The following is a 25017-nucleotide window of genomic DNA, read 5'->3' on the forward strand; positions in this document are numbered from 1 at the left end:
AAAAGAAGAAGAAGAAGTAAGACTCTAGGGTTTCAACTTCCTATCTTGTGTACATTCTCTTTGTGTGTTTTGTGTCTTACAAGAGCTCAAGCTCCCACTCTCTCCCCCCATCTTTTCATGTTTTGCAAATTTCTCCATTAATTGGCACCATCATCCATTGTTATCTACACCACTCCATTGGTAGATACCTCAATGACAGCAGCCAGCCATCATCCAGCTCTGTCTACGAGCCTTGACACCTATGCATGCTGTGTTCACAGCTTGCAACCTGTTTTCAGCCCATCAAGATCAGTTTTTGGCTGTCACCAACCTCTCCAAGCTGTGTTTTACTGTGCATGTTATCTCAGGACAGCTGGCACCAGCATCTGAGCCATCGCTAGCATCCATAGAAGGTACAGCAGGCTGCATTTTCATCATACTGCTGCTGCTTGCATCATCCTACCTGTCTTCTGCGTACTGCCCGTCCTTAGGAGCTGCTTGCTGCAATTCGGGATCCATTCTAAGTAAGACACACTCTCCAGCTCATCTTTGCCCTGGTCCATTCTAAGACACCAAAGCTTCAAAGCGTGCATGAGGGTGAGTGGCAACATGCAACAAAAAGTCATGAATGACATGGATACAAAGTAAAAAGATATGTATGAAAAATTGCAGGAGACATTCAAGAAAGAACTAAGTGCTGCTGTGGAAGCAAATAGGAAATCATGCCCTAACAGCTAGATGATGCAAAATATAAAGAAGTCAAGGCTGACTTGCAAATGGATATGATAGATAACTTGAACAAGGTAAGGGACGCTTGGAAAGCAGATATGGATGCATTGAAATCTGATACAAATGCACGCATAGCAGCCAAGGACATGGAGATTGCTTAACTCAAAGGCAGTTAGAGTCATGTAAGAATGAATTAGTGACATACAAGTCAATGATGGATACACAAACAACAATGCCAAACGCACCAGAATTAAAGAAAGAGGTGGAAAGTTTAACAAAAGACATGCACACAAGGGTGAATGTGGTAGAGGGAGCTGAAAAGAAAGTAGAAAATGTTCAACAAACAGTGAACGAAAATGCACAATGGATTGAGGAAGTTAAAAGAAACAAAGGGATGCCTCAGAAAAAGGCAGAAATGATGAACGCAACACTAGAGGAGGAAGCAAAGAGGAAACTCTGTGCATTGCATGCACATGTGGTGGGGTGGGCTGAAAAAGGAAACCCCCAAGAGGATGCTAAAACACTTTGTGCTAAGATGGGTGTAGATGAGACACGCATTATGGATGCTTGGAGGATAGGTGTGTGAAGAAAACTACTAGGGTTTACACTGAGGATTAACACGACAAAAACACAAAGAGACAGACACAAACATAGAAAGCAAAACTCAAACCCTAAACGCAAAACGCAAAACTCAAACATAGAAACTCAAACACAAACAAAAGAAGGGAGAGATGAACACAACTCTGAAGTGAATGAATACTGCAAATGAATGTAAAAATGTACTTATACTCAAGGGCAGAGCAGTGTATCGGAGAGTGACATCCATCGAAGACAGATCCCAAGTCTATGACCACCTTGGGCACATTTTTGCACTTGAAAGGGCATGCTGAGACCACAATATCAAGGCATGCATTAACAAAAAATGATTGTGCACTAATGCCAAATGTAGCTCCAAAAAACAGTCCCAAAAAGGATTATCAATAAAAATGCACTTAGTTTGTTGTAGGAAAGTGCTGAAAATTCCTCTCTGTAAGGACGTTTTGCGGACATGCATCCTTATTTAACATTGTGCCTAGCTCTGCATCATCATTCCTCATCATCTGGAGGATTTGCCCCCACAGCTAGAGCTTCCACCCATCAGCCAGTGCTGCTGCCGAGCTGCCGATGCTGATGGCAGTTGCCTGATGGTGCCACCCTGCCTGAGGACCATCTGCTGCCTGTGTTTTGGTTCTCAACCATCTCCTCCATCGACAGCTGCTGTCAACAGCATGTCCCCATCCTGGAGGCTGCATTTTTGGTTCCAGGCTGCTGTTCAGCATCTGTAGCAGTCACCCATTCCCAAATCATCTCCAGGTGGCTGCATTTTGGCTGCCATCTGTTTCACACTTCATCAGAGACCCTCACCAGGCTGTACACTGCTGTGATTTGTCATTCCATACACACTAAGTGTTTTCTTGCAAAACCTAGTGTCTTAAAAACTTCCAGTCGATGCCACGTCATCATCATCAAATTTGCCAAACTGCATCAAGTAATTCAAATGAGATTTTTTGAACTTTAAATCCTTCATTAGATTCCCCATCTTTTCTTCGCAAAACACCCTGCAGAAAACCTTATTCACATGGAGCTGCATATTCATTATCAAAAGATTGTGCTACACTTTGCAAAGGTCCCTTATGGGCTTTCAATTTACGAACCTCCATGCATGGGGCATATTACTAAAGACCGAAGTTGACACTGTGGAAACATAACCTTCTCCCTCTGAGCTGCTGTGAGAAATTGCCATTCGTTAGCAACTAGATCCCATGTGCATGTGAAGCCATTGCTAATGTGTGTACGTTTCGCCCTTTAAAAATCATTTACATAAAGCTTAAGCTGAATAAGAGCCAGTCAATAGAACAGAGACTGAATTTGAACACCAAATACTTAGGGTAAACATCAGGCTGCAACTGACTGTGTCTCTCAAAACAGCACCTTACTACTGAATGCAATCACACAAGCTAATAATATTGCTTCCAGAATTCACAGAAAGTGCTAGAAATCAAATTGTCCACTTATGCATGCTGTACAGATAACAAAAAACCTACCATAATGTAGAACTGAATAGCAGCCAGGGAATATCTATTTACTTACTTCACTTTTCAAAGCTGATTCTGCAGTTCCACGTTCAACAGGCTCAATACCCAACAGGTTATCTAGCAGAGACAAAGCTGAGAGGGGGAAGTTTTTGAAAGTCTCATTAATGCAACGCTTGTATGGTTGTTGGAACTTAAACATTGTTGCATGTGGAACTTTCAATTGTTTCCAATAGTCCTCTGAGGGTGAACCACATAATTTAAAAATCATGTGCAATTGTTCAACCTGAAAGTAATGAACGATCCAATCTTTGTGAATAAGTGAAGCCTGGCATCAAACTTTATGCCTTAGTGCAAACATCTACAGATAAAACCCCAAAGTTCAAAAGAAATTAAAGGAGAAGGATTTGGACCAAGCAAGCCTGTGATGAATGCTAAGTTGATATGGTTCAAACATTCCCTTTATCGAGCTCAAATTAAGACTTTAAAATGAACAACATTCTTTAATCAAGGAGCCAAGTTTTGAGATATTTGTATAGGTGCTCTCGTCCTACCATTGGGATACTTGTAACCACCTTCAAAAATGTGATATTTGCAACAGCCTCAGCATTACATAAGTAGCATCATATGACTGGACAAAAGGAACAAGACTGTTTGGGTGCAGGAAAACACTCATGGCAGCAACTTGTCACTGGTTGGGTCAAGTTTGATAAAGCAAAGAAAGAGAGAAAATTAACGGCACTAGGCAAGAGGAGGAAGGATGCACTTTAAACTTGATATTTTTTTTTTTTTTTAGGAAAAGAAAAGTAATTTTTCCATGCCCAAGCTCTTCTGACAAGGTGTTCCTTTTACAATGAGGTTTTAGTACACAACCTTGATAGCACCTGGTCCAGATGCATTCCAAGTCCCCCACCACATTTTTAGAGTTATCAAAATTTGGCTGAAATGAATTTCAATAACCAGTTTTAACCACCACATGATACTTAAGCCCAAGCAACATACAATTAGTAATTAGTGGCTGTAACTCAAAGTGCAAATAAACTGTTTTCAAGTCTGTTTAGGCAGTTACAGAAACTAATTTTACCACAGCAAGGACTATATGTTTTGGTAACAACATTGTGCTTAAGTTAGCCTTATCTCACAAAACTAGCTCTGATGTGTTCCAAAGGTGATGACCTAGCATCTCAGGCTTGGACTTATAAATTGCAAGGTTGTAGCTTCATGTCTTCTTCTGTGCATCACTTGGGACACATGTTCACATGATGTATTCGTGTCCACTGTTCATTTGTATTGTTCGCTATCCCATCTATGCATAAATACAATGCCAGCACAGGTCTAGCCCACTCTCTCGGCCAATGGTTGGAGGGCAGGTGCCCATCCTTGTGTGCATTTGGGTATGTATATCTCATCTCAGGTGAAAAAAAATAGTTCTGATGCACTAGAAATATCTACACTTGAAATACATGCATCCACCTGCTAAATCATAACACCTGTTGACTTTGCCATATTCTCTGTACAAAAACAGATGGAAAACAGAGCCTGATTATTTATAGTAACGTGTCTTGAGCATGGAAGAACATTTGAAAGAAAATGATCTTTAGTATGCTAGAGTTGCAAGTAGTTTATAAAAATCATACACAAAACCTTAAATGTCTCTAGGTAAGCTATCTTTCTAAGGAGATGCATACAACAGGACAGGAAAAATAGAAGCTTTAAAAAGTTGCTCATGACCTCTGTTCTTCCAGGAAGTATAGGCTTTCCTGCCAGTAACTCTGCTAGAATGCAGCCTGTGCTCCAGAGATCTACACCTACTCCATACTCAGTTGCCCCAAGTAACAGCTCTGGAGGACGATACCATAATGTTACCACACGACTTGTCAAAGGCTGCCTTTGATCTGGGTGGAAAAATGTAGCCAGACCAAAATCAGCTATCTTTAAGATGCCACTATTGTCAATTAACAGGTTCGAGCCTTTTATATCTCGATGTAACACATGTCTAGTGTGACAATGATCAAGCCCTGAAAGAAGCTGTTGCATGTAGCATTTCACCTGCAGAGAGAAAGCAAATCTGTGTGAGTCTTTCAAATCTATTTCTCCTAGAGAGAAACTGGAATAAATAACCCTGCACCTTCATATTTATTAGTAAATGTGATCCCAAACAAATAAAGAATCTAATATTGGTGATCCTCCAAACTGCAAGTTAAAGTTTGTTTGTTTACATGCACTGGCATACAAGGAAAGCTTGTTAAAGGGCCAAAAACTGCATCCAAACAAGTGTCCAAACAAATAAAGAATCTAATATCGGTGATCCTCCAAACTGCAATTTAAAGATCATTTGTTTATATGAACTTGCATACAAGGAAAGCTCGTTAAAAGGCCAAAAACTACATGCAAACAAGTGCAGCTCGTTCAACCAACTGCATTCTCTACAATGCAAAATCCTGTAGTATACCAACTAGCAGGTCTGCCAAACAGAAAGATCAGAACCTGTGGTTCAGTGAAGGCAATGCTAGAACAAGCTGCAAGACCTGCAAGGTCATGCTCCATGTACTCAAAGACAAGGTACAGGCTGCACGACATTCGAGAAGTCACCAAACCCTCCAGCTTCACAACATTGGGATGATCAAGCCTTCTCAATACAAGTATCTCTCGAGCCATAAATCGAACACTTTCTGGCTCGAGGTTGTCAAAACGCACTTTCTTCAGTGCAACAATATTTCCTGTATCAAGATCGCGGGCCTTGTAAACATTACTGTAAGTACCCTGGCCAATCTGCAAACATAAATTCCACAATTAACAGCTTTTTTGTTAGTACACTGCACCAACAATGCACTTGTCTACTTATTAATGCTTCAAAACAAGTGCTCAGTTGGTATCACTCTGATCTAAACTCACAGAAAAACATACAAGTTCATGCAAACAATAACTTTAAGTGGACACAATCTGAACTACCTTTGAAACATATGACATTCAGCTTCATTATGCATGCAAGATGCCTTAAACTTCTTTGGTACACAAAGGACGTCACATAAAATCCTTGGTGATGAGAAGTGAGAGGCGTCTACATGCAAGATGTCTATCAACTCTTGAAGGTCCAAACAATTCACATCAGTAAACAGAAGAAACTGGAAGTGGGCAAAAGGAGGAAATGGTCTCAAACTGTCATAACGCCACCAACAATCAGAACTTGTATCCTTTCAATGTTTCTTTCCTTGCAAGTTGAAAACTCGTGATTTTTCCTTCACACAAACAGCAATCAAAATGTGATACAACTAAGTAGAATGAATGATCCCATGCAGTGGAAAAGATTGTGAAAGATTGACCCATGATGTTCTCACACTCACCATGATGGATTGGAAAATACAATAGCACAAAAACAGTGATTCAATCCTTGGATTGTGGGCTAGTTTTGCAACCTAACAATCATAATCACCAAAATCTGCAAATCTAACAATCACAAATTACACTCTACTCATAGATACAATCAATGCCACAAAAAAGAAATTCCTCGAGAGAAATGTTTACTAACATGTAACATAATCACCTTGATCTGCTTTAAAATGCTTAAGAAGTGTTCTGAATTGGGGCACAATGCTGTGAAATGTTTTGCATAAATGTAGAGAAGAGATACGAAGCGTAAACTAAGAGTGAACATAGGTTTCAGTTAGAGGATATGATACCTTCAACTACACAAAAAGCCATTAAGAAAGGTTTTCATTGGTAGGATTAAGAAACTTTCACTAGACCAAATCTCTTCATTATTGACTAGTTTAATAAAACCACAAAAATTAAAGATATGACAATCTGTATCCTTAAGTCGATCGTCCCAGTCGCGACGATGTGCGGCGATCGTTCTTGTCAGAATCGAGCAAAGGATGCAATTGGTGACTTCAACTTGGCCATTAGCTCTAGGGTAATAGGGAGTGGACTTGTGATGGCGGATCTTATACAGTTCAGTCAGCTCCTCCATGATTTTGTTAAGGAAATGAGTACCTTTGTCACTTACCAGCTCAAGGGGACTGCCAAAACGGGCGATAATATTCTCGTACATGAACAGGGTGACACTATTACCATCGTCCCGCTTTAGGGCTTTAGCCTCACACCACTTTGTGACATAATCCGTACATACTAGGATGTATTTGTTCTGCGTCCGTCTGGTAGGTGGATCAATGGGACCCACAAAATCAATCCCCCACTTCTCAAACGGCTTTAGGGGAAGAATGGGTTGCAGTGGCATGGCACTTGTTTTGGTGGGTTTTCCCATTCGCTGACAAGCATCACATCTCTTGCAGTAATCATATGCATCCTTGTGGAGGATAGGCCACTAGTAATCTGCTAGCAGAGCCTTCCTAGCTATAGTTTCTCATGCAAAGTGGCCTCCACATGGCTCCTCATGGCAAGCCTTCAAAACAATCCCAATCTCATCTCCTGCAACACATCTTCTGAGCACTTTATCTTTGCCTTTCTTGTATAGTGCACCGCCTAACAGGGTTAGGGGGCTGATTCGAACATAAGCTTCTTCCTTTCCCGACTAGAAATGCCAGGAGGGTACTCTAAGTAGGAATATGTATTTTACATGTGCCCCAACAAACTGAGTTCTTGTAACTTCTCTGGAGGTGAACTGTGAAGGGCAAACATAGCCATGGTAAAGCCTAGTACCAAAGATAAGAATAATTAGAAACCAATATTCATTGCAGTCAATGTGAATATGTGACAATACTAGTAAAGGCTGTTAGCAATAAGTGTGTTTCGACTGTCATCTCCTAGTTGTGAGATCCATAAGAGTTTGGCAGAGATATGGGAGCTTGGACATTCTGTCAGTCCATGCATCTATTAAGCAATGTCATTAACTGCATTTCCCACCTGTTTCTAGGTACATTCACAGTTCATTCACACTACACAGCCACGGGGCTCATTTCCCATGCTGGATGGCATCTTCTTGCACATGCAGCAGGGGTCCGCCCTTTGGGGCAGATCAGCAGCAGTTGGCCAGCCAGGGCTGCAGGTCAGCTGGACTTCTCTCCACCCATTTAGGTGGCTGCCACCAATGTGTCTCTATAGTCAGCCAGCTTTCACCTTCATTCTCCTCATTATCATCTGCAGTCTTCTTCATCTGCCTTTCATTCCAGCACCCTCACTGACTGCTTTGGCATATGTGCAAGGGCCACTTGCACTCAGCCTTGTACTTTGTTCAGATCGGTCTTGATTCCTTCATCACTCCTTCATTCTTCTTCCCCCACGCCCCCCCCTTCTCTCTCAGTGCAGAGTTCTGGACACCCAAAGCAAAAAGGAAGTGATCATCTAAGAGTCCAGGTGGATCATTTGATATCTTGTATTCTCATCCTATAATGTGAGAATGATTTCAATGTTTATTCTAGTTTCCTTACTATTTTCAAATTTCCAATTTGATTTTGCCTTTTGGCACCTGAAGTGAAATGTAAAACTTTGATGTATCTGATCTTGTCCTTTAGGCTTTAAGTCAGTTTTGGCCTCCACACAACATTAATATAACTCTTTCTTTCTTTCTCTCTCTCTCTTTCCATGAAGTTTGAATTAATGGATTGGAATATTTATAAAGGGGCTTATGGCAAGCCTGTTAGCCGTCATGTCAGTCATGTACTGTCATCTCCTGATTGTGAACCTCGTCAGTCTGAGTCGCCCCAGGACATTAGGAGCTCTGACTGTTTGTCATGTCCTTTGACAAAGGAGGCAGCTCATTCTAGAGCATGCATTTCTTCTTCCAATCAAGTTTTGTGTGCATTTCTTGCATTTCCAGTCAGTTTCCAACCCCTGCCAATACCTGCCTCTACCTTTAGACTGCCTAGGATGCCACATCATCATTTTCCATATTTTTCTTTGCAGTCAGACTACATTTATTGCAGTCATAGGCTATTTTCAGCAGGTCAGCCAGATTTAGAGGTCATTTTGACAAGTCGGCCAGATTCGGAGACATTCACCTGTATATAGCTAGCCCCCACCAGTTGGCAGATCATCTTCTTCTCTTCCTTGGCAGGTGCTCCGTTGGTTGCTGCAATCTTCTCCATCTCCAATGTGAACAGCAGGCTGGATATTCTCCATCTCTCTCACCATCACAGCCGCTTCACTATCGGTGATACTGTCATCATTTCAGCCTGATCCAGTGCCCTCACCGACGCCTCAGGCTGCGTCCAAGGACTGATCAGTCCACTCCTTTTATTGAGCATTCTTTTCAGTCGGTGCAGATTTCTTTCTTCATCTGTCGCTGTCTCTCTCCCTCGCCTATTTGTGTTCATGGTTCTCTTCCATTGCACACTCTCACACAACCAAGTGGACTCAAACACACAAAGAAGCCAACACACAGAACCAGAATGCTACCAAAAACATAGAGCTACAATAACAAAAGAAAGCAGCTGCCTCTCTATGGATCACACCAGCAAAAACCATGGAACTAACTAAATTAATTTAATTATGAATTCTTGCTCAAAAAAATAATTGTACCAACTAACAATTACATTGGCTAGGCCAATTTATCATCCAAGTATTCTTGAGCATTTATTAGCCCCTGAACTAGTATTATTTAATTAATTAATGCCTAGTTCCTAATGTCACCACTGACATTAATAGCTAATAAAACATTCTTGGTCAAAATCTATCATCAAGCACCACCTAGTACTTAACTAATATAACTTATTACAACTTTCTCCTTTGACACCCACTGACTTCTCATCCTTGGCCCATCATTATGAACTAACTTTCACATCACATGTGTACCTCATTGCCACTTTTGGAAATACATGACAACCTTATAGTCAAACAACATGTCCACCTATTAATTAACCATGCTTATGCCGTTTGCATGTCCAAAATTCTAGTCACTTAAACCAGTTTACCATCCACACACGTGAATCATAACCATTGTCAAAACCATAAGGGATGCAACCACATGTCAAAACCAAATATTGTTCTAACCGCCAAGGCATTGAAATGCATAAACTAAGCATAAGCAAAACCTCATAGCAATGATATACCACATGATAGTTGAAACCAGTCTTCCTTCCGTGGATTGGTGATAAATCCCTGACTACAACTTAATTACAGGAGCAAACAATAAATGCAAATCTGAAAATACAAATTTACCTATTGATCTTGGACAATGCACACTCGATTGGCCCCAAAATTGGCGCCCCTTTCGGTATTTCTTTAGCTTTATTGAAGAAGAAGTTGATTTACAATGGGATTCTCCCAATCCCCTTCGCAATCCAAACTCCCCTTGCTGTCCAAAGTGACTAACAAGTCTTCAATCTGGTTTGCCCCTTGATTCGGGCACTTAATTGGCCTTCATCCACTTCATAGACGATGGAAATGCCCCAAATTCAATGGCTGGCTAGTCCTCCACCTGAATTTAGCTGAAATTCACCTTCAACCTTGAAAAATCCAAGTCTTGGAACTTCCTATTTCTGGTACACTTCCCGAGGCTGCTGCTAAACCCTAATTTCTGCTGCAAATTAGGATTTACAACAAAGAAATTTGCAATTTCTCAACCTCCAAGGATCCAAATGCTAAGATCTTCAGAGCAAGGCTGTGAAATAGTTGGGAGATGAGAGAGAAAGCTGTAGACAGAGATGGTTTTTTCGACATTATCCATCATTAAATATTAATTTTCAGTCTTTAATTACTGAAATTTCATCTAATAATTATTTCGATGCCCAAAAAAATAATTTGATTGGCCAATAATTAAATTGGCTAGGCATCTTCCACTCCCAAGTCTCTCTGTGCCATCTTTGACCATTAGATTGGTGTTAGGTACCATTAAATGCCACATCTCTAGTGTTACCAACTAACATGTATGACCAAATGAATGACCTAGGCCAACAATTGACACCAGATACCACCAAGTACCTGTACAACGTAGCTTATAGCAACTTTTGCCTTTAACATCCCGTGATTTTATCGGGTCTCGGACTCGTAAATTTACTCTAACCCCAATTGCACCTCACATGTGCAACATTTACTTAATCATGTGATTAAAAATTAATCCACATGTTAAGTGAGGTTTCAAAAATACATGTCCTCATGACAACCCTCCCCCTTGAATCCGTTGCAATCGTCCTCGATTGCACTACCAAATGCATCAAAAGTAAAATACTACATTGGAATTTCCATAGGGCATCATAGTCAACACAGTATTGTGCACTGTTGTTCAACCATTCCATATGCCCAACATATGCTGAAAATTACCAACCAACATAACATAGCATAAGACTCATAAAGAATCTCAAAAACATTGCCAAATTATCACGTGACATGTCCATTTCTCATTAGCTCAACTCATCTAGCAATACTGAACCACAGTATAGGGAAAACCAAGCATAAACCATGGTTGAAACATCAATGGCATCATAAGACATGTTGCTATCCACAAAACCAACTGAATACCACTAAATATTAATGATCATACGCTGAAAACCAACATTCGATAATCAGCCCCTCATGATCATTAATTAATGCTACACCAAGCATAACCAATGCCATACCAAGCATAATTGATTACACACCGAGCATAACGGATGCAAATGTATAGTTTCAGAGTTGCAATGAAAACCGTACCAATCTGCATACCAAACATAATGACTAGTACACTAAATAGTGATCTCCTGGCAAACATATTGTTCAGCTCCAGTACCCTGAATGTATACTGAATACATTCGAGATCCACTACTTCTAGAGCTGTCCATTATTGAGGAGCGGAGGTGCTAGCTCCCTCACAAGCATCAGGCAATACTCTGGACCTCTGCTCTGCTGAACCTGATTAAGCCCGAACTAAAGTTGGCTCTAACTGGAAAGCATCAAGGTAAAGCTGCAACAACTGAGGATGGTCTACCAAGTCATCCTCCTCCATCCATTTGGCATCCATTGGTGAATGATTCTAAAACTTCACCAAGTACCTTCTGGAACCCTTACTCCTGATCTTTCTCTCTGTGTGCGCCAAAATCTGCTCTAGTACCAGTATTTCATCAAGCTCTTCAACCTCCGACTGAATTTCAGCAGATACATCCTCTGGCACATCTCCATGAAAAAGTCTAAGCAAGCTCACATGAAAGGCATTGTGTATCCGCCAGTGTGGAGGCAATTTCAACCTATAGCATGCATCACTGATTCTCTCCAACACTTGAAATGGCCCATAGTATCTCAGAGACAGCTTTGGATACAATCGCTCTTTGCCCTTCATCTATTTCAACCGTGCCTTTTCAAATCAATAATCACCCTCTGCAAAGTGCAAAGCACGCGTATGAGGATTAGCTGCTCTCTTATGCTTATCCTGTGATCTTTGAAGTGCATACTTAACCTTCTCGTAAGCTACATCCATGCTTTCCACATGGCAATCAGTCTCAAAGATCTTATCTTTTGTGTGCAAAATAGAGGGTACTTTCTTACTAAAGGGGTGAGAGTGCGCAATGGCGTGCAAGGTCAAGGCGTTAGCTAAAGAGCAAAGATAAGCTAAGAGTTAGAGGAAGAGTGAATGCAGAGATAGGTGTACTGATGTGATGGTATACAAAGAATTAAAAGAATGTATTTATATGTTAGGGTACATTAAGGGTGTGTTTGGAGACGAAAGGACTTTACACCCAACAACCTTTCACTTAAAGGCCCGAAGTGGTACCTTTAAGCTAACCAACTCCCAGTAAACCAATGCAATGCTCATGCTGAGCCTTTGCAAGAGACTTAGTGAGAACATCTGCAGGGTTATCTTGGGTTTTAACTTTAGTGAATGTAACAAGACCATCATCCAAGACCTATCGAATAAAGTGATACCGAACATCTATGTGTTTGGTACGTGCATGGAACATGGCATTCTTAGCCAGGCATATTGCACTCTAGCTACCACAACCAAGCACTGGAGTACGTGAAGAAAGACCAAAATCCTTGACTAGATGACCTTGCCAAATAGCTTCCTTAGAAGCTTCTCTGGCTGAAATATATTCAGCCTCTGTAGTACTCAATGCCACAATTTTCTGCAATCTTGAACAGCAAGAGATAGCCCTACCAGCCAAAGTAAAAACATACCCACAGGTAGATTTCCTAGTGTCAAGATCTCCTGCCATGTCTAAATCACAAAATCACTGCAACTCTAGTATATACCCTTTCCATAGCATATACACTTTTCTTGTGTACCTTTCAAGTATCTGAAGATACATTTCACTGCTTCCCAATGTGGCTTGTCAGGGTTAGACATAAATCTACTAACAACTCCCACTGCATGAGCAATGTCAGGGCGAGTTGCAACCATGGCATACATCAAAGATCCACAAGTTGATGAATAAGGTATACCCTTAATAGCACTGGCAACTGCATCATCCTTAGGGCAATCAACTTTGTATGTGGCGATAAAGGCACACCAAGAGGCTTAGCATCAGCCATATTAAACCTAACAAGTACTTTGTTGATATACTTGTCCTGTGAGAGAAACAACAAATGCTGCCCTCTCTCTCTTTTAATGTGCATGCCCAAAATGTGTTCAGCTGCCCCCAAATCTTTCATAGAGAAGACTGAACTCAGCTGCCTTTTAAGAGCATTTAAAATATTCTTATGCTGTTCTGCAATCAGCATGTCATCCACATATAAAACCAGCACAATAAGGCTGTCATCATCAGCCTTTTTAGTGTATAAGCAGTGATCTGCATGACTGCGTTTAAATCCATGGTTGAGCATAAAGGTATCAAATTTTTTGTACCATTGTCTAGGGGCTTGTTTCAGCCCATATTAGCTGCGTTTCAGCTTACAAACCAAATGCTCTTTTCCTGGAATAGAAAATCCTTCTAGCTGTTTCATGTACAGCTCTTCATCCAAGTCACCATGAAGAAAAGCAGTCTTCACATCCATCTGACCCAACTCTAAATCCAAGAATGCATTGAGAGCAAACAAAACACGTAGCGTAGTCATCTTCACCACTGGTGAAAAGACCTCCTGGAAGTCTATGCCTTCCTTTTGTGTATAGCCCTTAGCAACTAGACGTGCCTTATACTTGGGCTTCCCATCGAGACATTTCACTTTGTAAACCCATTTATTAGGAATAGCTTTCCTATCCTTGGGCAAAGGTACAAGCTTCCATGTGTTATTTGCATATAGAGACTTCATCTCTTCTTGCATAGCAAGCTCCCACTTTCTCTTGTTTTCACATGGTTGTGTCTCTTTAAATGTCAGAGGCTCACCCTCATCAGTCAACAAAATGCAATCCAAAGATGGCTGAAACCTCTGTGGCTGCCTTCTGACACGTGTAGACCGTCTTACCCAATGATCTGTATTATCAGGTAGTGGGCCTACATCCTGAGGAATGTGCACACTATCACCAGGTGGCTGATTTTCAGCATTTTCTTACTGTTGTAATCTGTTTTCAGCATGTTCTTCTTGCTGTCCTATTTCATCATGTGCATCTATTTGCTGTCCATGATCTTCTAGCTGTAGTACAATAGGTTGCTGCTCATTTTCAGCATCAAAAGGGACAGAATGGCTGGCTGTTCATGCTGAAATTTAGCCTTCTTTTTGTCAAGATCACCATGTGTAGCATTTTTTAGCAACTTTGCCTCATTAAATACTGCATCTTAGTTGCGTACTATCTTCCTGCCCTAAGGAAGCCAAACTCTATAACCCATCTCTCCCTCATCTCCATATCCCATGAAGATGCCCTTAATGGATTTCATGTCTAGTTTGGTCCTTTGTTCTACAGGTACATGCACAAAGGCATCACAACCAAAGACACGCAAATGGTCATATGAAGCAAGTTTGCCAAACCAAACCTCTTCAAGAATGCCATTTTCCAATGCATGATTGGGAGAGCGATTGCATACATGAACTGCAGTTTTAAGAGCCTCTCCCCAAAACTGCTGCGGGAGATTAGCTGTGGACAGCATGCATCTGACTCTCTCACAAAGTGTGCGGTTAAATCTTTCAGTCACGCCATTTGATGCCAGATTATAAGGGGCTGTCAACTCCCTCTTAATGCCATGCATCTCACAAAACTTGTTAAATTCTTTTGAGACATACTCACCCCCATCATCTGTTCTATGGCTTTCAACTTAAGCCCTTATTGTGTGGTAACAAAAGCGTGAAATTTTTTAAAAGAATCCAACACTTCCTTTTTGCTCTTAAGTGCATACACCCATGACTTTCTATTGAAATCATCAATGAAAGTAACAAAGTACCGTGCATCCCCATACGAATTAATGGGCATAGTGCACACATCGGAGTGTACTAGGTCAAGAGCATTAGACTTCTTAATGATACCAAAGTAATAAAGAGACTTCACTTGTTTTCCATATAAGCAATCATTACAAAATTCGAGACCAGAGCCTTTTACATCAAATCTTCCTAAAGAGGAGAGAACCTGAAGGCCTTTCTGGCTCATATAACCAAGTCTTTTGTGCCAAAGCTCCCTCTATGAATGGACTTCAGTCACAACCAAGAACTTACCAAGTAATGCTTTACAATGCAAGTAATATAAAGTCCCCCTTTTGCTGCCTTTAACAATCAACATAGAGCCCTTATGGACCTTCCAAGATCCACCACCAAATGTAGTAAAGTACCCTCTAGCATCAAGCTGCCGAACTGATAGTAGACTCTTCTTTATGTCAGATACAAATCTAACATCCTACAAAATCAGCTCTTTGCCATTCTCAAGAGCCAAGTGAATGGTGCCAACACCCTCTATCTCACATGCATAGTTATTACCCAAGTAAACCTTGCCTAGGCAACCTATAGTGTATTCAGAAAATGACTCCAAAGAGGGGTAGCATGAAAAGAAGCACCATTGTCCACTATCCATAATTGTGACAACCCATCATGAGCTGAAAGTAAGGCATCAATTATCTCCTTTTTGGTGATGTGCATATCACCTGTTGCTGCCATAATATCTGCATCATTACATGAGGCTACAACAAGTATCTCTTCAGTGTCAGGAAGCTCTTCAATGACCACACTGGATGCAACGTTTGCCTTTGTAACTTCTTTTGAGGAAGAGCTATCATCGTCTTTCTTTTTCTTACCCTACTGTTTCTTTCTTTCTTGCTCTTTCTTGAAGTACCGGCAATCGGGCTTTTAATGCCCTTTACACCCACACTGATAGCATGTGACATCCTGTTGTTTGCCCTTACTTTTGCTTCTGCTTTTCCCTTTACTGGCTGCATTACCCCTCTTTTCAGACCTGCCTCTTACATGGTAAGCTGAGCCACTGCTTTCACCACTAGACTTTCTTTTGATTTCTTCATTGAGGATTGAACCTCTAACACTATCAAAAGTCAAAGCGGAGTTGTTGCTAAGTGACACAACCAAAGATTCCCAACTGTCAGGCAAAGTCATCAATAAGAAAATAGCTTTCAATTTATCATCGAAAGCAGTCAAACCAGAGTCCTGCAAAACTGACTCAAAACCCCTGTGAAAGCACTCAAAATGCTCAGATGTTGGCTTAGACATCCAATTCCATGTTCACAAGTTTACACATAAGATGCACTTGATTCACAGGAGTTGTATTTTTATAAGTATTCTTAAGATTTTTCCATATAACATAACCTATATCAAGACGCTTGATGTCTGTAAGTACATCATCAGACACTACTATCTTAATGTATGCAATGGCCTTTTTATTAAGTCTAGCCCAATCCACATCTGTCATAGCTGCAGGCTTAGTCTCCAAGAGAGCATCTTCACAATCCTTGAGAAACAAAATGCCTTGCATCCTATCCTTCCACAAGTCAAAGGCAGTGCCATCAAACCTCTTGATTTCAAAGAGGGATTTAGTGTCACTGCTGCTAGAAGAATTTGCAGCCATTTTTCAGCAATAAACCAAAAATTCAATGCTGCAATTTATGACAGCAAAAAATGAGCTGAATATTCAGCTGATTTCAGCCCAATTTTTCAGCAAATAATAGCAAGATTTAGTCCAAGTACATGTACAGCAGTAGAACGAATGACTTTCTGACTGCAATTTCAGCATACAATAAATGCATACATCACTGCCAAGTAACTCCCACTTCAGCAATATCACCAAAAATACATCTACACCAATCCAAAATCTACAAACGATCACTAAGACTGCTGCAACATGAATAATCAGCAATGCATCAACTCAATGGGAGTTGCCCAACATGTGTACTGCATACATATGTGCTTGTATCAACTTGTGATACCCCAAAACACCAAGAATTCTCTACAATTTCTCCAAAATCGCACAAGCAGGAGATAAAAATGCTCAAATCGCTCTGCTTATGGCAACAAGATTGCTTCAGAAATATTCCCAAAGTGCATTTCACGCATTAACTTTGCCAAAATCCACAGATTTCAGCAAAAAACCTCAAAATTTCACTGACCAATCTGCCCTGATTGCATTAATACATGTTCCCGAAAGCATAAGACGTGCAAATTTAGTAAAATTTCACAAAATTTTGCAAAAGCCCCGAATTTATCGGGTCCAATTGTGCACCAATGTTAGCCAATCTGACTCAGCTGACCAAAATTTTACCAATACAACAAAAGCCCCAAATTTTATGGGTCCAATGTTGAGAAATTTCACTTGAATGAGTAAAATTTCAGTAAATCTGGCGAAATCCCCAATTCAAACGCGCACAATGTTTGCAATTTCTGCGCAGATGCCTTAATCTTGCATGAGCAGCACTCAATCTGAAAAAGCCCCAAATTTCTGTACCTAAATCTGCACAAACTTGCGAACTGTGCTTGCGCACGTGGAACCCGGTCAATGACCAAGGGGTCTCCTTGCAAAATTAATGAAAAATTGACGTAAATTGCTGATAACGTGACGAAAACATCAGCCATTGACTAGCCGCCTGTCCCACGTGCCTGTCGCCTGACGAATCTACATACGCCTGTCCTCATGAGTTGTTGCCTGCCTGGGAGTTGTCATCTGTAGTCACACTGACTTGTGCACGCTGTCACCTGCTGCAAACTGTTAACGCAGACCAGAAAACTAACGACCTGATCTGTGGGAGGTGACAACTTGCTGAAATGTGTCGCCTTGATGCATGCGCAGCTGTCTGCTGAAAAAACGACCTGCTGTTTTCTTCGCACGATGTCACAGCGCATAGGGTTGAAGGTCACCACAGGGGTTTGACAAGAGAAGAATGTATGGGGGTTCAAGAGCTTAGACTTCGGAGATAGTAGAGATAAGAGAAGGGTTGAAGGTTTCAAGCCAAGTTCTTAAAGATAAGAGACAGCAAGGTGTAGGTAGATTCAAGGAGAGGAGTAGACAGAAGAGAAGGGGTTCGAAGAGATTGAAGATGTAGAAGAATACTCCCAAAAAGAATTAGAAAATATAGAAGAATACTAACAGAGATAAAGCCTGTCAGTTTCTTTTAACATTATGAAAAAATATAACTCTAATAAACAAAAACGTGTACAAAATAATACCTTCCTCTATGATGCTCAGATCGCCAATCTGATGCTTCCAATGGCTTCGAAAGGGGGGTTAAATACCAGAATCCTGCCAGATCACTCCTTCTTCATCTCCCACTTTCGTAGTGCTGTTCACTGCCTAAAAACAGCGATCGCGCGTCGCGCGAATTCGCTAATCTCTCTTTTTACATAAAATCCTCTCAAATTAGCTGAAAGCTACATGCTTTCTTTTACATGTCATCCTAATCTAGAAGTTGTCTATAGTTTTATGGATTTTTACAAGAGATTATATCTAGAATATCAAAAGCTGACTAAAATCTAATATTTTTGAACCATGGACACTAACACTAATGTCTAAAATGGCATTGGCTCTCTAAATCTAAAAAAAAGCCACACTCTAGATTTTTTTACACGGTGTGTACGTAGCGGCACGACAACACATGAGTTGAAACTGACTCGCCTTGACTTCAGGAAGCGTGCACACCTTCACTGAAGCTCTGATACCAGTTTGAAGGGGTGAGAGTGCGCAATGGCGTGCAAAGTCAAGGCATTAACTGAAGAGCAAAGATAAGCTGAGAGTTAGAGCAAGAGTGAACACAGAGATAGGTGTACCGATGTGATGGTACACAAAGAATAAAAAGAATGTATTTATATGTTAGGGTACATTAAGGGTGTGTTCACACCCGTAAGTCTATTTACACAGAGACAAAGGGACTTTACACCCAACACTTACCACCCTCAACCACCTCAAAAGGAGCCTTACAAGTGGAAGTATGCACTGTGTTGTTATATGCAAACTCAACCAACGGCAAATATTGTTCCCACTGTGCTTTGTGGTCTGATACATAGCACTTCAAAAGATCTAACACTGTGGAATTTGCCTCCTCAGACTAACCATCAGTTTGTGGATGGAAGGATGAAGAGAATTTCAGCGTTGTGTCCATGTTCTCAAACAATCCTTTCCAAAATAAACTTGTCATCCGTGGGTCACGATCACTAATGATCGACTCTGGCATACCATGATACTTAAACACATACTGCATAAAAAGCCCGTGCCATATGATCAGCCTTTATCTTTTTTCTCACTGGAATGAAGTGGGCCTGCTTACTAAACCTGCATATGATAGTCCATATCCCATCATTCCCCGTAGGTATGTGTGGAAGCTCAAAGATAAAATCCATAGCAATGCTTTGCCAAGGCCTATTGGGAATAGGCAAGGGCTGCAATAAACCCAGCATGCCTCAAAGCTGGCCAATAAAAGAGGTGCTCAAATCAATACCCCTATGACCCACATAAGGAGAAGCATGATTCTCAGTCATCACCTTGGCCCTCAACTGCTTTGTGACACACAATTGTCCATGCATCATCAGAAAGCCCTCTCAAAGTACGAAATGATTATGCCTCTGCCCATTGCAAAGCTGATCATAGACATTTCCAAAGTCAGAATTAACAGCATACTGATCCTTGATGGCATCCAACTCAGTGTGATAAACCATACTGACAGTCAGCACTCACGTTTACGTGACAATGTATCAGCCATTACATTCTTTTTGCCATCTATGTACACAATCTGAAAGTGAAACATAGACAAAAAGTTTGCCCACCACATGTGCTTCTCAGATAACTTCATCCAAGTCAAAAAGTAGTGCAAAGTCTGGTGGTCTGTCTAAACTGTGAAATCAGCCCCTAAGAGATAGTGTTTCCATGTGAAAAGTGCATGAATTACAGCCAAGAGCTCTTTCTCATAGACCTACAAATTCCTCTCTGCACCATGGAAAACATGGCTCTCATAAGCAACTGTGAAGAAAACTGCTAGGGTTTGCACTGAGGACACACTGAGTGTACAACCACGACAAAAACACAAAGAGACAGACACAGGCACAGAGGGCAGAACTCAAACCCTGAACGCAAAACTCAAAACTCAAACACAGACAGAAGAAGGGAGAGAGAGAACACAACTCTGAAGTGAATGAATGCTGTAAATGAATGTAAAAGTGTACAGTGTGCTCAAGGGCAGAGCAATGTCGAAGTGTGATGTCCACCGAAGACGGATCCCAAGTCTGCGACCACCAGTCGAAGTGTGAAGAAAGAGGAAACTACAAAACGATGGTACCAGAGGCTGCTAGAGAACCAAACGCAAGCTGTAGAAGATGCAGAGGGCAAAGGGCAGCCCCAAAAGGCTGCAAACGCAGCAAATAGAGTGTCGCCTGATGGAGGAGGAGGGCTGCCTACAGTCGCCAACAGCCAGAAGCTGCTATATACAATGCTCAATACAACAAACACACTATGCAAAGGTGAAATACTAACCCCCAAACTACTATGTCTCTAGGACTACAGCAAAAAGTATGAGATGAAGAGTCAATCATACTCTAACAAAACACGAATCGCAACAGATAGCCTCTAGAAGGTCTAGCAGCAACAAACACAACTTTGATGATGGCCAGATTAGTGAAGAAAGGGGCAGATGAGGATAAAAACAGCAAAACATCGATGATCTGATAACATGGCAAGTGCAATGTGCAGCCAGCAAAACGCAACAGAAATTGATATGTGGCAGGCTGTACAACAATTGGAATAGTCAAACACAAGGCTGATAGGCCAAATGGTAGGTTGGCAACAACTAGCAAGGCCCGAACAACAGCAGCAAAGGATTATTTGGCCATAAACATAGGTTGAATCAGGTCACTAGCTGATATGGTGGGCTAGATAGCAAGTGCCAACAGCAAACAGCTCTGAACAGCAACTCAAACTAAGATATCCTTCATACACTGTGTGGACAGCAAAGTTATGGCACCAGCAATCTACAAAAACGAGATAGAACTGCATGGTGGTTAGCCTGAATATTTATAGATGGATGGGTCCTCCCAAATTAGGGTTTGGTCCATGGGACAAATATGCTCTCTAGGATCACATTTCTTTTCAATAAAAGTTTGGTCAATTTGAGTTTTGGGGCTGTAATTAAGAGCTAATTAAGTGATAATGCATTTTTAAGCTCAAAAGAGGAACAATCAAAGGGTACAAATTTGCAAAAATATGAGGCTCTTACATGTCAAGCTTCCCAAAAAGAAGGAGAAGCAAAAGCAAAAGAAAAAAGACAAGAACAAAAAGAACCAAGGAGGAGAAAAAGACTACAAAGGACTCGAGCAATGGTTGCTCCTTTATCAGCAGCATTCTACATTTAGAGGTCATTGAGCCTTCTTCACAAGATCCGCCTAATGCAATGTTGATGGCCCCACAATCTCAGGAGCACATTGTGGACAGTGGCACTTCCGACCACATGACCCCTTCCCCACATGGCATTGCCCATATGGATCTGATGCATGTGCATATTGTGATTGGTGACAATTTTTCCGTTCCTATGCAAGGCAAGGGCAATATGCAATTGATTACAGATGCGCACGATGGTGCTCACACTTCAAAAGGCTTGGGCTATCATCTCCTTTCAGTAAGCAAGACATATGGACGTCACCTCACAATTGAATTCGATAGGGATTCCTTTCGAGTTCTTGATGAAAAGACTCAACATGTGATTTGCCAAGGGCATGAGGAGAATGGTGTCTACAAGATGCAAAGTTCTTCAACCCTTGCTTCTCTTCTTCTCATTTCCTAGTTGTGGCATGCTCAGTATAGCCACCTCAACTACAAGTACCTTCGGAAAGTAGCTCATGACTAGCTTGTGCGTGGATTGCATAATGTTGGGTAAGCCATCCACCATGTGTACCTTACATCCGAGGTAAACAGTATAGAGATGCAATTTCCAGCAAGGCTTCAAGATAGACAACAAGGCGGACAGTTTTGCCATGTGGCAAGCAGCAAACTATTGGATGGCATTCTTGGAGCTATCTTGGACATCACTAAGCTACTACTTCTAAGAAGCTATTTCTTCATCTCATGCTTCACACTTGAGGTGTCTTCTCTGTGCTATCTCCAAGGCAAGTCCAATTAATGTGCAAGAGTAGGGCATCCATGACTCTATTACTTTGTTGACTTCTTTGTATCATAATCTCTTGTTACTCACAGTATTTAGAGGGCAAATTAGAAATATGTATACTTCTCTATAAGTGCCGTTGGAATCCTCTTCTGAGGCACTCATAATGAGTCCTCTTAGCTCTCATCCTCCATGTGACTCTATCAAGTCTCATCCCACTTATAGCCCATATAGTGGCCGCCCATTTCCATACCTTACATCATGTGCACTACACTCATTGTTCACTCACTCTTGGTTGGTGCTTCATCATGGCTATAGCTTATTGTGAGTGTTCTGAATGACTCACTTTGGGGTAAGTCTTCTATGATCTTCATCGTTAATGAGTTGCTTTCCATATGAATTTTGTCCTCGTTGTTTTGATTATGTTTTACATTGTTTTGTTACTAACTCAATGTATGAACTCGTGAAATTGAAACATGATCTCTCTCTCTCTCTTTGGTGATGATCGCCTCAACCAAAGACTCCTAGGCCAATGGCTGACACCAGTTAGGATATGCTATTCCACAAGCATTCTTCGAAGAGGAACCACCTAGGTACTCTATTTTCCCACCTTCACAAGGCAAGGTGCTCCTTTCCTTCACAACACAAACCTCCCTCCTCAACTACACACAACCATCCTACACCTCCCCTTACTTCCTTTTCCTTCTCCAACACCACTTGGTTGTTCTTCGAAGCCTGATTCTACTCCTCACTCTCCTTCAATTTCTCCAATCACTCATGCTTCACTTTTCTTTGAAGATATTGTCAGTGATGATTATGTGAATCTTGATTCAATGGTTGACGTTCTTTGGATTGATGATATGTTAGAGCAAGGTTTAGGACAAAGATACAAAACTCAAGGTGCTACCAGACACTCAAAGCTGTCAAGGTCTAGTTAAGAACCATATGATCATTGTAAAACATTGGACTATTAGTCTGAAATCAGTATTCACTACAAAAGCAGTTGTTGACAGACCCATTGCAGAAGAGATGGTCCTACTGCTGTCTACTCACTCCTAGGCACTGCAATATCAATGTGCTTGGACTAAGCTGCTCTACATTGTCATGAACTTTTCACGAGTTCCATTGCCTTTTGCCATTATGGCAAAGCAGTTTCCAAGTCTGTTGGCTGGTATATGGCTTTGCAACTGAATGGATATCAAGAAGCACTAGCTGCCCATCTTAATAAACAAGTGTGATATTCCATAATGGAATACCAGTTAACATTCGTTGTTTCCAGACAATAGAGCCACCAAATATAATTTGATCCAAGCAACATGATTCAATGTAAAAACTGCTATAGACAGCAGATGACACCAAGATCCAGTGCTGCAATATGAATTGTATGCAGAATATGTTATAATTTGAATTTGATTTTGAGATAGATGCAGCCTACACACTTTGTCCAGCTTCTCAAACGAGTCAGCTCGCCGTGGGATCCAGCCATTGATCGCCTCCCCTGCAACAGCGGAAAGCCAGGCAGGCCACCCAGCAGCAACCTGCTCCCCTTCTCTGTGCTTAGGAACATTGCTGGGTGCTTCTACCCGCACAGACCGCCGGTCCTTGCGTCTAGGAGCAACTGGCTGGGTACTTTCCAGGGTGCCTAATTTCTCATTTTGCTTGATGGATGATTTCCTCCTCTTTTTCTCTTTCTCTGATGGATCACCATCATCAGCTGTCACTCCGGCAGCTGCTCGTTGTTTAGCTGGAGCATCCGCAAAGCCATCCAATGATCGGTGAGAGGGCTTGCCTTTGGGACTTGGTGCGGACTCATGGATGGATGCAGGCTTGGTGCAAGCACAGCCCATAGCTGTGCATTCTATTTTTCCTCCTGTGAAATGCTCCTCTCTGCTACTCCTTCTTACCCTCTCAAACAGCAGAAAGCCATTGACTACTGTTGCTGCACCGCATCATGCAATCGTCGCAGCTCGGGATGGAGGAAGGGGAAGAGCAGAAGGACCCACTCTGTTCCACGATGTATCCTTACACTGCTTCATTGCATTTCACAGCCGAAAATCAACTCAAAGGAATAACCCATGAAGTCATAAATCAGCGTTTGTGGGCTGCCTCTCCATACGGTCGTTTATCTCCTCACTCTCTGCTTCGCAGGGAAGGCAGCTCCAGATGCCCCGGAAAACCCCTTCCAGGCATCAATCAGAGGGCCCTGTGGCATTTACTTCCACTTACCCACATTGCACCCTCCTGTGCTGCCCTGCTCCTGGGAGTGAATGCACCTGCAAAAAGAGAGCTGCAGAGAAGAAAATGCAAGAGCCCATTGTTGTTGGAGCTGTAAAGAGCACTCAGCAAGTAGAGGAATGCTTACTGCTGTCCTTTGTTTATGCATTTGCTGTTTATTCTATTTTACTTTTATTAGTTAAATCATTCTTTAATTCTTTTAATATATAATATTGCTTGCCAGGAAAACTTTTCAATGTCCTTTGTTTATGCATTTTGCTGCTTATTTTCTTGAATGTGTTTTCACTTTTTGCAAAAAATTTTGAAACCCCCCACCCCCCAGCAAGCAGTCCCAATGCCCATGTTTTTTGTTTGTTGTTGGTAAAGGATGTTGACCCCATGGCACCTCAGTCTCTCTCTCTCTCTCTCTCATTCATACTCATAACTTATGTCTATGCTTTTGCATGATGCCATAGAGAATGTTTTTCTTGTCCTGCCCTCTTGTAGGGTATGCCTAGTACTAGTTTGGTTAGGGGCTTTTGAATTTTCAAAAGGAATTAGTGATTATCAAGGCATGTCAAAGGCATGCTTTTAGCATATGTTTTAGATATTCCCTTGTTTTGTTTGCTCATTAAGAAAGCCTTGGATGACATTGTTCTTTTCTTTTTTGTGCTTTGAATAGCTGTGATTTATTAAACCACTAGAGAACATATCAA

The 25017-nt window shown here is 41.4% G+C and overlaps 1 protein-coding gene across 1 annotated transcript in view; it reads right to left on the reverse strand.

Moving 5' to 3' along the window:
- LOC148032904 (putative serine/threonine-protein kinase At1g54610) overlaps positions 1 to 24444 on the reverse strand; it is a 36995-nt gene extending 12551 nt beyond the window's left edge. The window contains exons 1-4 of the mRNA XM_087683592.1: positions 23527 to 24444; positions 5268 to 5552; positions 4512 to 4829; positions 2839 to 3066 (exon numbers count right to left, since the gene is read on the reverse strand). Of these exons, the coding sequence (XP_087539718.1) occupies positions 2839 to 3066; positions 4512 to 4829; positions 5268 to 5552; positions 23527 to 23934 (1239 nt within the window). The 5' untranslated portion in view covers positions 23935 to 24444. The remainder of the gene's footprint in view (positions 1 to 2838; positions 3067 to 4511; positions 4830 to 5267; positions 5553 to 23526) is intronic.
- Between the last annotated feature and the right edge of the window lie 573 nt (positions 24445 to 25017).

This window comes from Lygodium microphyllum, chromosome 8 (genome assembly GCF_053477565.2).
Source record: "Lygodium microphyllum isolate KBCC chromosome 8, Lygodium_microphyllum_v1.1.10, whole genome shotgun sequence".
Taxonomy (NCBI): Eukaryota; Viridiplantae; Streptophyta; class Polypodiopsida; order Schizaeales; family Lygodiaceae; genus Lygodium; species Lygodium microphyllum.